A 12935-nucleotide genomic window follows, 5' to 3' on the forward strand; every position below is an offset into this window, starting at 1 on the left:
GAAGTGTAACCAGCCCCGCCGACGGGTACACAAGGTGAGCCCTCAGCAACCCCATGGTTATCGGAGTACCCCCTGCGTCAGTCGGCAGCCCAGGGCACTGTGTGTCAAAGTGGATCGCAACGTGATTTTGCGACCCCCTCTCCACCACTTGAACAAACCGAGCTAGCAGGCCAGGCTGGTGGAGATGCTGCTCCATAATGCGAACACCTAGTGACGGTGAACTATCTGACTGAGCGCGACTGTTCAGACCTGCGACCGCCATCGTTGTGGTGGCTGGCGGGACACCCGGTGCTGACTCCGGACCTAAGTTGCATCTAAATTGGAGTAGCCTCGGTGAGTTGTACTCGTGTTATCTGGTGTATTAGCTCCTCCCCCGCGCTCAATGGTTCTTATTGGCCTAATTAGGAGATAATGCTGTTAGCCTGTTCATGTGATGTCGAGCTTCGGGGAGACGCCATACCACGCCGCTAATGAGTGGCTGTAGGCGTATCGTCGATGGGTAGGTGCGGCTCCCAACAGAAAGGTGGACCGATAATCAGATGAAGTGCCGGGGGCTGTTTTCCATCCAAGACGGAAACATTGTCGACGGCGTGTTAAGCACAGACACTGCCAGTGCGAGGATCGATCCATTGCCTATTGGTTTGCCCGTCCGGTATGTCTGGCGGAGCCACCAGGCCTATCAGAATGGCCAGCATGGCGTTGAAGGCAGGCGACTGGTGTTACCATAAAGGAGTCGAGCGAGAATGGTAGTTTACATTTCCGTCTGTCCCGCGCTATTAACGCATGTACTAGCACACTAATAAGCAACATAGCTACCACTGGAGCTACAGGAGGGAGTCGAATAAGTTCGACGAGGACAACCCTGTCTTCTAGTTGCAGGCAAGCAAGGCGACCTTCCATCCCAATCACTTGCGCCAGAATCGCGAAACTGATTCAGTACACGCAACTTGGCGGTGGAGCTGACTCTGCTTTGTGCGCGTGATTTCAGTTTTGAGACCGCTAACGCGCGGGTTGTGGCATCGATGCTGCAAGTGACGGTGTCATCAAGATCAACCGAACGAAGAGTTGCTTTGCTAGCGGTATGACTGGAAACCTTTGCGTAAAGTGGATACTCTGTTATGCCTCCAACCTATTCAGGAAGCAGGAAGACGTATCCGCCAACTTGGAGCGTAACGCCACGAACCGTGACGAGTGCGAGAGACGACGAGTTGAAAAGAACTAGGTAGGAGCTTCTAGACTTGGGGAGTCGGGCGCAAAATGCAGGATTGATCGGCGAACGATCGGAGTTTCTATCTGTTGTGCTAGAGGCCAACAGTTAAAGCGGTTGGCGCTTGGTAGAGACTTCGAGAGGCGTGCATGCCTCGAGACGAATCTGAACCCTCATCAAACCTCGTAAAAAGCCACTTTCATCGAGCAAGCCCGACAAAAGTCACAGTTCGTAGCATTCATGAAGCATACCGCTGTAACCGCAGCAATACGACACATGATAGTATCGAAAAGCTACGCTGTCCAGCACATCTTGCCAACAACCTTCCGAACGGTTCACATGTAGCTACTTCACCACCTCCAAATGACCATGAATGGCAGCAGTACTCATTGCGATTAGCGTGTAACCATTCAGCAACTTCGAGATGGACGTCAAAAGCCGCTTAGCTTATGGCTCTATCTGTACGTCTCTCGTAGTATTCACGGGAGGAAACAGAACCCTCTTCTCGCGTTTATGTTTCTTTTGTTGGGATGTGTCACCTTGATGGAGGAATCTTAGACCTCTAAATGACCATGACTAGCCTCCATATCCTTAAGTGCGATCGGACTCATTGTCTTCATAAAAGCATACATGTGCTTGGGTATTTTTCTAATGGGAGCTACGTTGCCAATAGTGGCTGACAACATCCAGCCTCCCGAATTTTGCAGCTTCATGTATAAAATTGGACAGATCACAAGATAGATTTACACGAAGTATTGCCAAGTGTGCGGCTATGGCCTCAAGAGCTGCAACGTGGCCATTCTTGCCAACTGCCAGCAGGATCGAGAAATGTTTTACGCCGGGGCTATTATATTCTTATATCACAAAATGAGTTTTGCAACCATCGGGTGAACTTGAGATCTCCCAGTTTCGCTGCTAGCTCCAGTCCCGTCTCAACCAAGTTTTCTGTGTTCCGTGGCCCTGGCTCAGTGAATACCGAACAACTTCCCGGCAAGCCTCCCGCTTTCCTTCGTCATACTTGTCAACGCTTAAAAATTCGGATAGTATATATCCGTTTGAAAACACCCATTTGAGCTGCTTCATACAGCATTGTTATAGTGCAAACCCTGCAAAATTTTCTCCTATTGTTCAGATAGGTTGGTGCATCCAACGCACAACATCCCAGTCTCCTCTCTTTGCTGCTTCAATCAAGGACTGCTTTCCCCATTTGATTCCTCCATGTGATGTATATATTTTTTGGTAATTGCAGCGCCTAGAAGTGACCACCCTCGCAGCCTCTACCACCACTACTTTCTCAACTGGACAGCCCGGGAAACGACTCAGAATCTGCTGTACCATATTCAGATTATCCAAATGAATCGCCTGTACTAGTGTGAGGGGGAACTCCCCAGTTGTAATAGTATGCTTCTCTCTGTAGCAGCTTGGCAATAGTTTATCGACTACTCCTTCGCGTCTCGAAGACTGCTCATCCGAAAGAAATTTGGCAGGGCGAAAGATCCGACGTGACTCAACACGATGGCATGAGAGAGGGAAAATCGGACACGAGGAAGTCTGTAATGACGGCTGCGCTGCTGCCGGGTATATTGTTGGGGAGAACGCGAGTCACGACCTCGAGCCGCACCGGAGTACCTATCATGATTTGAAGTGCAATAAAAAGTGGCAAGATAAACCCCGTACAGAACTGATGCAAGTTGACTTCGACTGAAACAAATAAAATTAGGTCGTCGACGTCGCTGGAAATACACGTCTTTTTACATAGCGAAAGGTACTAGACATAGAAATAAGAGATTCCGTCACGTGCGTAGTAGAATGGACTTAGTACAACATAAGTATCTGTTAGTAGAACCCTTATTCTGCAGGCTCCGCCAAGATACTAGCAGACCAATGGACAATGCCGTGCTTTGCACGGGGAAGCTCTGGATTTTTAAATCATAATTAGAATCTCAGCCTATGTTTTTCGGTGGATTTTTCCAGGTCTCTGATTGGCTGAAATATTACGCCGAGCAGTGCAAGAAGTTGCACTGGTCGGTCCGTTGCTACTAACAATTTTTTTTTTTTTTGGGGGGGGGGGGGCGTGGCGTGTATCATGCCGTCGTGTGTCGAAAATAACCACCGAAGACTCGAATAGCGACTATAGCGGTTGCTCGAACAGTATTCCCCACGCTTGCTTGACAAGTATGCTCGCTGCGTTTGGTGCTAATGGTCAGTTCACGAAGGCTGCCTGCGGCAAGCGCTGTTATAATGCCTTACTGAAAGCCTTACGCTTGGAACCAGTTGCTCCGCCTCCCAAGAAGCAAATTTCGTGGCATAACGACGGACCGGATGCAAGTGTGAGCTCTCTAAGTGCGTTGATCAAGTGGATGACTGACGGGAACAGTTCTCATCGCTATCATGGAGGTGATGGCCAAAGTGGAGAAACGAAGCAAGTACTGGCTGGTGAGGTCATAGCAGCCATTGTTGCTAGTGGTGTGCGTAGCGCGGCCGCATCCTTTCTAGCATGGAGCACAATCTCCATCTTCCGGAGGGCGACTATTATAGACGTGCGCTTGAACGTGGCATCGCGAAGAAACTCTTGATCTGCTGCTGCAAAACCGAAAGGAGGTGGTCAATCGTCTGCCTGTTTGATTGGCTAATAGTATTTTCTCGATGAGGTTTTTGAAAAAAAAAAAAAAAATTTAACTGCTGCGAGCATTGACAACCCCTAATGCTTCCTGCAATAAAAATCTGATTCGTTCTATTACCACCCGGCGTTGACCCCTCGAATAAAGTTTGGGACTTGTGCTGGATGTCAAAAGATTGTTGGACTGTCGGTCTTCAAGGTGTGTGGCTAATTGGAGCCTTTTTTCCTTCTATTTTTTATATTGTTTGTATCCCATAGTACCAGAACATGTTGTTATTCTCTGGATTTTAATCCAGAGTTGTTAGGGTGATCTGATTTTTGAAATGATGGCAAGAGAAAACTATCGATACGGTAGAATCATTTCAGCAGAGCTTAAAGGACTTGAATATTGCAGTATTTACAGCGATTTTTTTTTTTTTACTATTGTTGGCTCTTGTAGTGTCGTTATTACTGTTGCAGCCCTTACAGGCACTTCAATATAATACTGAAATGGGAGGAGCCCTGTTACCTGTCTCCGTAAGGCAGCTGCAACACTTGACTCCATCCCAAATTGTGGTAGTCAAGTCAATTAACCGTAGCAAACACGGACAGTAGTGCTGTTTTAGTACAAATAATAGTTATATTATGTTATATTAAATCATTGCTGGTCTAATTAGTAAAGCTAAAATATTATTCTTACTTCCTCAAAAAAAGTGGAAAAAAAAACTGACTAGCTGCTGCGAGCATTGACAACCCCTATTATTGTAAGCCCAGTTGATTGGGTATAGATTGATATTTTTCAGATACCTTTTCAATACATACATAAAATCTTTACTACTGTAGATTTAGCAAGCTCCGTAGGTTGTTCACGGGCCGAATCAGCCGCAAATGAAACGGCGAATTATGTCAAATCGCGTAGTTTTAGAGATGTTTTGTTCTAGAGTAAAAAATATTTGTAATCTCAGCTTGCCTCTTGCTAGTGCGGTGATCCTGCGGCGAGTGCAAGTAGTCCATGCTTGTGGTGGCCTTCTATTGATCTTTGAGTGTCAATGCTTGCTTCGCAGAAATCAACGGCTCCTGGTGCGATACAATTTGTAAGGGTAAAACTGGGTCAACAGCAAAATGGGGGGAAGAGATACTTCACGATATTTGGAGAGCGGTATCCTGTGAAAAGGTTAAATAAGTTGCCGGTGTGTGGAGTCATATATCTTCAGCAGATACATTGTGCAGTGTTTCAAGTACTTAAATAATGAAAAACGCAGTAAGTCTTCGATGTCCCAGTTTACACAACGAAACCCAATGGACCGATCTTGCGTCATGCACGGCTCTCCACTGCAAGCCCATTTCTTGAAGTAGCTCACTTTACATTTTCAAGATCCACGAAATAGACACGGAGCACCACTGGTATAATATCCTTCTTCCTTATGGTGTACGAGTTAGTTATCAAAATGGTATATCGAGCATCGAAGTACCCACAAATCCGCAATCACATTCATGCCCCTAGAAATGACTGCGTGAGTCCAATGGCCTTGGGATGCGACGGTAGTAAATAATGTGGAGCACCAATAATCTAACCAGAGCAATTGGTTAGTCCTCAAGAAAAAGACAAATTACCAAGCTAGAAACAAATGTTCAGTATCCCCACCTGCTGTCGAAATTCTCCTGGAATTCCGGTCTCCTCAACCATCACCAAACCGTCATTTGGGTAATTGTGCTGATTAAACGGATTAAGACACAAATTTCCCGCAAGTACCAGAGGATAGCATCGTCTTGGGAGTTTCCCCAGCCGCTTGTCCAGTTCCTCAGTACTCAACGTCGCCAGCTCCTCAGCCGCCACACCTCCATATCCTGCCATTCCTACATGTTTCTTCATCGACTTATGGTACCGAATTCTACAACGAAAATAAAAAAAACAGTTAAGACATAGAAAACTTGTTTTCACTAATAGTATCCGTCCTTACCCTCGATTTGGGGGGGCCAGCATCACAATCTTGGACTTGGTGTAGTTCCAGTCAACGGATCGGAACGCTTCCTGTCAAGAATTTCTGAGTAAGAATATCCCGAAATTAAGGTACTCTATACTACCTAACTCACTCGCAGCACCAATGCGCCATATCCATGAGTCACGAAATTAACAGCTTCGTCCGTCGTGTGTGGTTTCTGACTCCTCAAAAATTCGGCCAGCTCTAGACATGCACCAAAGCACATGTCATCCGAAATTAGTGGACATTTCACAGCGGAATCAGATATTCGACCTATCAGATACCTCTGCCCGAAGTGGTGAGATCCTGCGTGCGCGGCTGGAAGCGATAAGGTTGCACGTCGAAGCTGCACACCATATGCAGATAGGTCTCTAGCAGTCGTAGAGGCAGCGCTCCGCCGTACAGGTCGTGCACTGTCACCAGCACGCCCTTCGCCAGCATGGCCCCACGTCGGTCGATTGTTGCGCTAGCCATCACCGTTGATGTGTCCGAAAATAAGCTGAAATCATAGAAATCCTTTCAATTCGATTTATCTCGAATCACCTTTTTAAGGTTCTCTAATTTCGGTAGTATTTTCGATCATTGTCCATTTTTCACACGGAACAAGTTGCCCAACGACCATGAACGCGACGGACCCTGGTGCGCAGAGCGTGCACGGAGTGAACCCGCAGACGCTGGTGGAGAAGATCATGCGTAATCGCATCTACGCCAGTATATACTGGAAGGAGCAGTGCTTCGGTCTCACGGCTGAGACGTTGGTGGATAAGGCCGTAGAGCTCCAAGAGTTTGGAGGCACGTTTGGTGGCAACCAGCAGCCCACGCACTTCCTGTGTCTTTTACTTAAAATGTTGCAGTTGCAGCCCGAGCTGGAGGTCGTGAAGCAGTTTATCGAGAACGAGGACTACAAGTATGTGACGGTATTGGGAGCTGTATACTTGCGGTTGGTGGGCAAACCTCTGGAAGTTTATACGCTGCTAGAGCCACTGCTTAGTGACTACCGCAAGATTCGCAAGCGCAACGTCATCGGCTGGGAGATCACACATGTTGACGAGATTGCCGACGCTCTCCTTCATGAAGAATACTATATTGACTTGGCTCTACCTAGATTGGCGGACAGGGAGCTGCTAGAGAAGAACGAGGGGTTGGCGCCGAGAAGGAGTCCGCTCGAAGACGAACTGGATGCGGATAGCGATAGTAGCAGTAGTGACGAGGATGAGTAAATGAAGTTTGGTGACGATGATCCAGCATTAGATCGATTTTATGAATGTATTCAAAGTTGAACTTACAGCCCCGAGTTCACCGCCATGATCGCCACAGTGGACAAAACAGTGCTACCGGAAAATTCTTTCAAGGCAACAAGAGGGTAGCTGGTATCGATGATCTTACTCATGATAGGCAAAGCAGCTAAAAAAAAACGTCTTACGCATGATATACTTTACTGGTAGATATAAGTTTTGGGACGATATCAAGTGGAAACGATATAAATAATGCAGCTCCGAAAATCCTGGCTCATTCGATTGTTGTTGGCCGGACAGCTCATGCTGTCATTGTCAAACTAAACACTCCTCTTTTTGTACGAATGGTTTATTTCTGTTAGACCTGTACTAATAGCGTAGAGCTTAGTATTGTTTACATCAGAACTGGAGACATACAATCCGTGACTTTAGATCGCACAAATCCATCCTCTTAAGTATTTCCCGAAATAGCTTCGCGTTTCTTCGTATATCGTTGTATCAGGGCGGTCGAGTAGTCCAGGTGACCGATTCTACGTTTGAGCACCGTCACTTCCATATTTTCCACCCATTTGGAAATCAGCGCATTCTGCAAATTTGCGGCCAGTTTTTCCGTTCTTGGGTCTTTTTTCGCCGCATTGAGTAGCGGGGCGAGGTTTGTGGGGTAGTAGATTTTTCGGAGGCAATCAATCATGAGCGGTGGTTGAAGTCGTTCAGATACTTGGCCCAAACCTTAAATTTTGGACTCAAAACGAGAAGGCTTTTATTTATAACAACACACAAACTTTTCACTTTCACCGGAGTGTCTCGAGCTATGGCGTCAATTTTGCCCAAACCAGACTAATCCTGTGGGTGTGAGTACGAGTAGACGGAACGCTACGCCAAGGCCGGGCGTCGACGCCATAGGCGAGCGGTGCGTCGATCGCTTTCACCTCCAGCACGCTGTTGCTTATGCTTCACTATGTCGCTCAACGATGCCCGAGCATCAGGCTTCGATTAGGCTTGCGTGCACGATGATGGCGGGGGAGTCGGGGCTTAGCAAACACTCGAAAGCGACCTCAATCCCTCTTCCCCAGTGTATGTATCGTGATGTCGGATAGTCAAGAAGTACGCGGTGCCTGTGCGTCGCAATACGGCAGTGTTGGCGCACGTTTGTATGTAGATTATATCTTATATTCTAAATACAGACCTTCCTTCCCTTAGTGACTTCGTAAACGCATGAGATCTTGAAGACTTCAACAACTTAAATCACCAATTCCGCATCCGCAATCCGCACGCCACGACACCAGCGCGGGCTTGGTCACATCCGACGTCGACCATGCTAGCAATCCACGGCAGGATACCTGGATCCGAAAACTACTCGAAGGAGGATTTACACATCTTTCTCAACGAGATAGAAAATATTCTACCCACAGGAGCTAATGAGTGGGATGCTGTCTTGAGAAACTATCAAATCTATGCTGAGCGTGAGAGTCGCGCGCTCCGTGTAGCTAGTTAAGCGCTTGAAAGTAAATTGCGAAGTGAGATTCATTTAACAAGAAGTTTCACGGTCTTACTTCCTACTTCTCTTGCCTTACAGGGGAGCAGCACTCGCCACCGAGCAGGACCAACCGTTGGCTTTGATTATGCGGTGCCGCTGTTGACGCGGCAGCACGTAGTCGATTGCGCAGCTCCAATGATGATGCGGTTCTCCAGCTATGTCGGTTGCTGTCGGTAGCGCCTCCGTCGATGCCACCGCCATCGTGTTGCGGCAGCTGACTGCTCACTCAACGCCTCCAGCGCTTCACTCCGCGACGTTAATTCGATGAAGAAGAAGTTCTAGTCCTTATTGAACTCGACTAAGCCAACTGGAAAACCTACTTGTCCAGACAGCGTACGAAGAGCATGCCAAAATCAGCGTGTGCTTGAAGAACGAGTGGAACACGAAGGAAACCTGGACGATGGCGAAGACAGCTAGGGTAACGGCTCAGCGCTTGGTGGACAAGGACCGCCCACAGATAACTTCGGGAATGACGACGACGACGGGGAAGCACGCGGACCGAGTAGCAGAGAGAGTGAGCATAACACAAGCTACAATGGGGTGCGAACACATTCGGGTTCTCGTTAAGCCCCGACTCCCCAGTCCACTCCTCCGGCACAAGTTTTACCGACGGTTGTGGCGTGCCTGTGTCTCGTATACTGTCGAATACCGCCAGACCACCTGCAATTGAAGATATGACGCGATATCAGCACCAGAATGCGACTCCAGTCGAGAGCATTCCAATGGCGTCCCTGCTGAACGACCACCAGTTTGAGCAGGAGCGAGCCGAAGGTCACAGCCCTCAAACGTATCGGTTTTCTACGCCAAAGTAAGGTGGAGACCACGAGCATCCTGTTGAGACAATGCCACAAGCCAATTCAGCGCGTGGCCGTCGCCGATGTGATGAGCGAGACCAGTTACCGGTCTCTCCAGCTCGATCTAATTCCGGTTATCGAGGTCAGTTGGCTCGCGCAATCCACGCTCAAGATGCTCGCTCAAGCACCGCATCAGTACCTGCAAGCTCCCCAAGTGAATCAAGTTGTGGAGCCCAAGTTGCCAAATCCCGCCAACACCAGCGTACGTCATCTAGTGTATCTCGAACTACTACGAGTCGAGCTTCTGAGTCACAGCGTGGACGAACTCAGCGGGGAGGAACTGCTCGTCAACTGGGGGGGGGGGGGGAAGAACTATGGCCGACGCTGTTATCAGCGAGCTCAAAGATCAGAAACATTCTCGTCAAGCGAGTGCAGCCTCCTGATTCAGCTGGACACACTCAAAGAGAAGACACGTATCGATCGACACGATCAGACAAGCTCTATGACAAACTGGGGCGCTTGAAAAGCAAGTGCGCTCGCCTGGAAAAGAAACGCGAAGAAGAACGCGAGAAGAACAAAAACCTGGAGCTTTCTAACACGCGGCTTCACTCAGAGCTAATTGCCATTCGTGGTACAATGCGCGGGGGCTGGAACGAGAGTACTAGTGAATTTTCGTGCTGAAAACTGCGCTTGCATCAAGAAAACGTTGCATTAGTATACGCAGCAGTAGAAGCAGTGCTGACTTTACTCTATTAGTATTTTACTCTAAGCGTTAACAGCATCATTAATGATCCACTCATCGACGCGATAGTATCTGACAATGCGATCGTTGCTCTGGATTTCGCGAAACATCATATGAGCAAAATCTTCATACACCATTGTGCCAGCAGGATCATCACCCCTCCAGATTTTTTCGTACACCGTACGAATTTGGTGGAGACGCATTCAGGACTTAGGAATAACCAATATGTACTTGTGAACATCTAGGGTTCGCATCCCCTATTCTGCTGCTTGTCGAGATGACACAAGTTGAGTATTAAACCTCAACAGGCTCCTATATTCTGCAATGCGTCCTTCTTGTAGTAGTTGTCTCAACAAAGTTGAGTTCTTCTTTAGTGGAGTTTTGATCCGGCCTTGAAGGCGAGCTTCGTTCCGAGGGAAGGCGGTGTCAGCTATGGCGAAGAAGCCGCCGGGTGTGCGATAGAGAAGTTTGCCATACAAATGACGAGCTACTGCAGCGTCGCATGTAGACTGCAGAAGATGAGGCATCCATCTGGAGCAAAGGCCATGATACTCGAGCAGTAGTGACTGCACGTCCATCCGTTGTAGTATGCGTTCTCAACGTCACCATCGCTTGAGGCAGCCACCGGAATATTGAGGCCGTCCACAAAACAAAACCCGTTTTGGATGAGCGGATGCCGAAGCTTGATTATCTCTGCGTAATCAATGAAGCTGGCTTCGTTATTTGGCCAGCGAATGCTTGCTTCTGGCATTGCTACAAGAACTCCGTCAAGAATCTGTTGGGAAAATATTAGTTAGCGACTGCACACCGACGGAGTCACCGCAAAAATTTCTTGAAGTGAATGCTCGGGCATCGACGAGCAGAGATGATGTAGCACAAGTGATAGTGCTGCTGCAGGGGAAAGTGATCGTCGGTCCGGCCTGGGATCACCCACGTCGTCGACGTCTGGCCTTGGTATTGGAGGCGTTCTATCTGTTCACACCAGCAATATTAGTCAGAACCTCAGCAATTTTGATGTCGTTGCTGAGGAAACCTCGGTTCAAATCTCTCCAGAAGATAGTGAAACGTTTACACGTCAAACCCAGTAGTTTTAATAAAGACTTTGTCATTTCGAGCACTATAAATGGTCTCCCGGGCGGTTCCAATTCCTGGGTGAGGGTGGAGATCAACCCTAGTGAGAGGTTTGTCGTAAATGCCCCGGAATCTCCCGACACCGTTTGCGACCGCTTGTCACCGTTTGTGACCGCTTGCCACCGTTTTAGTTTCTATAAAACGTTTCGAGTCCCCGCTCAAATCCAAAAAATCAACTCGAACCTTCTATACAAAACTTAAGTCAGTGTGAATGTACAGTACTATGTCGCCTGTGTATTCAAATATTATAATCTAAGCTCAAGCTTGAGACCGAAAGAAGGCCTGAATATTAGAGCTACTCGTCTTCTGTAAGCGCTCACACTTGTCGTTTTGAGTTGCATCACCACATCGCTTCCTCTTTTTCCGACAGCTTTCACAAGCTGTCACTTTTGTTGACTTCGGTAAAGCAACTGCAACCGGAACGAGGCTACTGGTAGGATTATCATCTTCAGCACGAACACGCTTTCGAGACCGGTCCTTTTTTACTTTCAGTCGACACCTCAGTGAGTTAGCATTAATATCGCTGTCTGGACATTTCTCGCGAAATAATTGTAGCATCTCGGTCCACTTGTCTGGTGCTCGTGGCATGGTTGCAGCCAGATTTCTGAAGTAAATAAGGTCTTCGGGAGTAATTTTGGTATGTCTTCGAGTTGGAATTTGGGAAGCACGAGGTGTATCGCTCATGGATGGCTTTTCGGTTGTAGATTCACAAATGGTCACATTCTGAGAAGTAGTTGGAGCTGCTTTTGTACCCGAGGATGAAGATTTGAGCAATTCTGCGAGAGTAAAAACTGGAGATAGTTGAATCTCTCTACTGGTATCACTGCAAATGGGTTCAGTACTTGCCAAACCTAGTTGGTGTTGAGGTATTTGTGAGCTGAGGGTAGAATTTCCAGGATTTTTGTCACGTCTGGTAGCATCGTCACTTAATGCAGTCGTATTCGAAGTCAAGATTGATGTTGGTGGTGATGATTCGACTGTTTCAGCATTTCCAGCTCCGTTTTCAAACTCAGAGAGCAACGAGCAGCTTGAGTACGAGGATAGCAGAGACACGAAGCTGCTATTTGCACTCTTCTTCTCCAGTTCATTAACGGGAAGCACTTGCGAGCTAACAGGGTTACTAGTTGGACGTTGTGGCTTAATCTTCGGCTCTCGGCCATTGTTTTTAGCGTTTTTTATCGCTGCCCATTTTCTTCTAAGCGATTCCTCGGCTTTTGGGAAGATACCGTCACATACTCGGCTCGCAAAGTCGTATACTCGGACGAAGACGAGTATACTCTGTTTTTGATTAGCTTCGTGCTTCGTAATGCCTCGAAGAGATCAATCATAAGTTTTTGCTCACTAGTGTTGTCCGTAGTGGTTATTTGGCGACCAGATTCAAAACAGAACAACGAGACCCTCTTTGAGTCAGCTTTTCCTGATCGATATGCATTTGTATCTTCTGAATCTTCCATCCGCTTCAGTTTTCTCACGATAGTCGAATAGCTCCGCCTGTGGAGATGAAAGGAAGCGTTCGTGTTGCTATCGACGGCTATATTGAAGAGAATTGTAGTAACCAAGAGACAGACCCCCCAAGCTGCTCCATCACGGGCCTGCTCATACTTAACTTGACGTAAAAGCTCATACTCCTCCAGGGAAAAGTCTGACGAAGACTCGTACGACGTCTCTGTGAGCTGCAACGACGAAAAGAAGGCTCTATTGTGAAGCC

The 12935-nt window shown here is 47.6% G+C and overlaps 5 protein-coding genes across 6 annotated transcripts; 3 read left to right on the forward strand and 2 right to left on the reverse strand.

Annotated features, from left to right (window-relative positions):
* The first annotated feature begins 3268 nt into the window (after positions 1 to 3268).
* On the forward strand, positions 3269 to 4008 carry PPTG_21232 (hypothetical protein). Its single transcript, XM_008896485.1, has one exon. The coding sequence runs from the start codon at positions 3385 to 3387 to the stop codon at positions 3781 to 3783; it is 399 nt and encodes a 132-aa protein (XP_008894733.1). The 5' UTR covers positions 3269 to 3384; the 3' UTR covers positions 3784 to 4008.
* Positions 4009 to 4606: 598 nt separating this feature from the next.
* On the reverse strand, positions 4607 to 6278 carry PPTG_03187. 2 transcript variants are annotated; one of them, XM_008895864.1, is made up of 5 exons: positions 6073 to 6278; positions 5901 to 5992; positions 5768 to 5838; positions 5452 to 5698; positions 4607 to 5376 (listed from the first exon to the last, which is right to left on the reverse strand). In XM_008895864.1, the coding sequence occupies exons 1-5, from the start codon at positions 6260 to 6262 to the stop codon at positions 5299 to 5301; spliced, it is 678 nt and encodes a 225-aa protein (XP_008894112.1). In that variant the 5' UTR covers positions 6263 to 6278; the 3' UTR covers positions 4607 to 5298. The 2 variants fall into 2 exon arrangements, with proteins under 2 accessions (XP_008894112.1, XP_008894113.1); XM_008895865.1 differs by having other exon boundaries at positions 5901 to 6278.
* A 93-nt stretch (positions 6279 to 6371) lies between these two features.
* Positions 6372 to 7127, forward strand: PPTG_03188 (hypothetical protein). Its single transcript, XM_008895866.1, has one exon. The coding sequence runs from the start codon at positions 6409 to 6411 to the stop codon at positions 7006 to 7008; it is 600 nt and encodes a 199-aa protein (XP_008894114.1). The 5' UTR covers positions 6372 to 6408; the 3' UTR covers positions 7009 to 7127.
* A 982-nt stretch (positions 7128 to 8109) lies between these two features.
* PPTG_21233 (hypothetical protein) lies at positions 8110 to 10142 on the forward strand (the record flags this gene model as incomplete). The annotated part of the gene is made up of 5 exons (XM_008896486.1): positions 8110 to 8140; positions 8253 to 8506; positions 8889 to 9100; positions 9319 to 9616; positions 10134 to 10142. The coding sequence occupies 5 exons, from the start codon at positions 8110 to 8112 to the stop codon at positions 10140 to 10142; spliced, it is 804 nt and encodes a 267-aa protein (XP_008894734.1).
* A 441-nt stretch (positions 10143 to 10583) lies between these two features.
* PPTG_03189 (hypothetical protein) lies at positions 10584 to 10847 on the reverse strand (the record flags this gene model as incomplete). The annotated part of the gene is made up of 1 exon (XM_008895867.1): positions 10584 to 10847. One exon carries the CDS (start codon positions 10845 to 10847, stop codon positions 10584 to 10586), a length of 264 nt encoding a protein of 87 aa, XP_008894115.1.
* Positions 10848 to 12935: the final 2088 nt, after the last annotated feature.

This window comes from Phytophthora parasitica (genome assembly GCF_000247585.1).
Source record: "Phytophthora parasitica INRA-310 unplaced genomic scaffold supercont2.4, whole genome shotgun sequence".
Lineage (NCBI taxonomy): Eukaryota > Oomycota > Peronosporomycetes > Peronosporales > Peronosporaceae > Phytophthora > Phytophthora nicotianae.

What these genes read in the sequence shown, in the direction of transcription:
- PPTG_21232 (XM_008896485.1), top strand. Translation starts at nt 3,385, where the DNA reads ATGCTCGCTGCGTTTGGTGCTAATGGTCAGTTCACGAAGGCTGCCTGC.
- PPTG_03187 (XM_008895864.1), bottom strand. Translation starts at nt 6,262, where the DNA reads ATGGCTAGCGCAACAATCGACCGACGTGGGGCCATGCTGGCGAAGGGC. An exon ending in TCTCACCACTTCGGGCAGAG is followed by an intron (nt 5,993 to 6,072) that starts GTATCTGATAGG and finishes GTGCATGTCTAG; the next exon opens with AGCTGGCCGAATTTTTGAGG. An exon ending in CAGGAGAATTTCGACAGCAG is followed by an intron (nt 5,377 to 5,451) that starts GTGGGGATACTG and finishes TGCTCTGGTTAG; the next exon opens with ATTATTGGTGCTCCACATTA.
- PPTG_03188 (XM_008895866.1), top strand. Translation starts at nt 6,409, where the DNA reads ATGAACGCGACGGACCCTGGTGCGCAGAGCGTGCACGGAGTGAACCCG.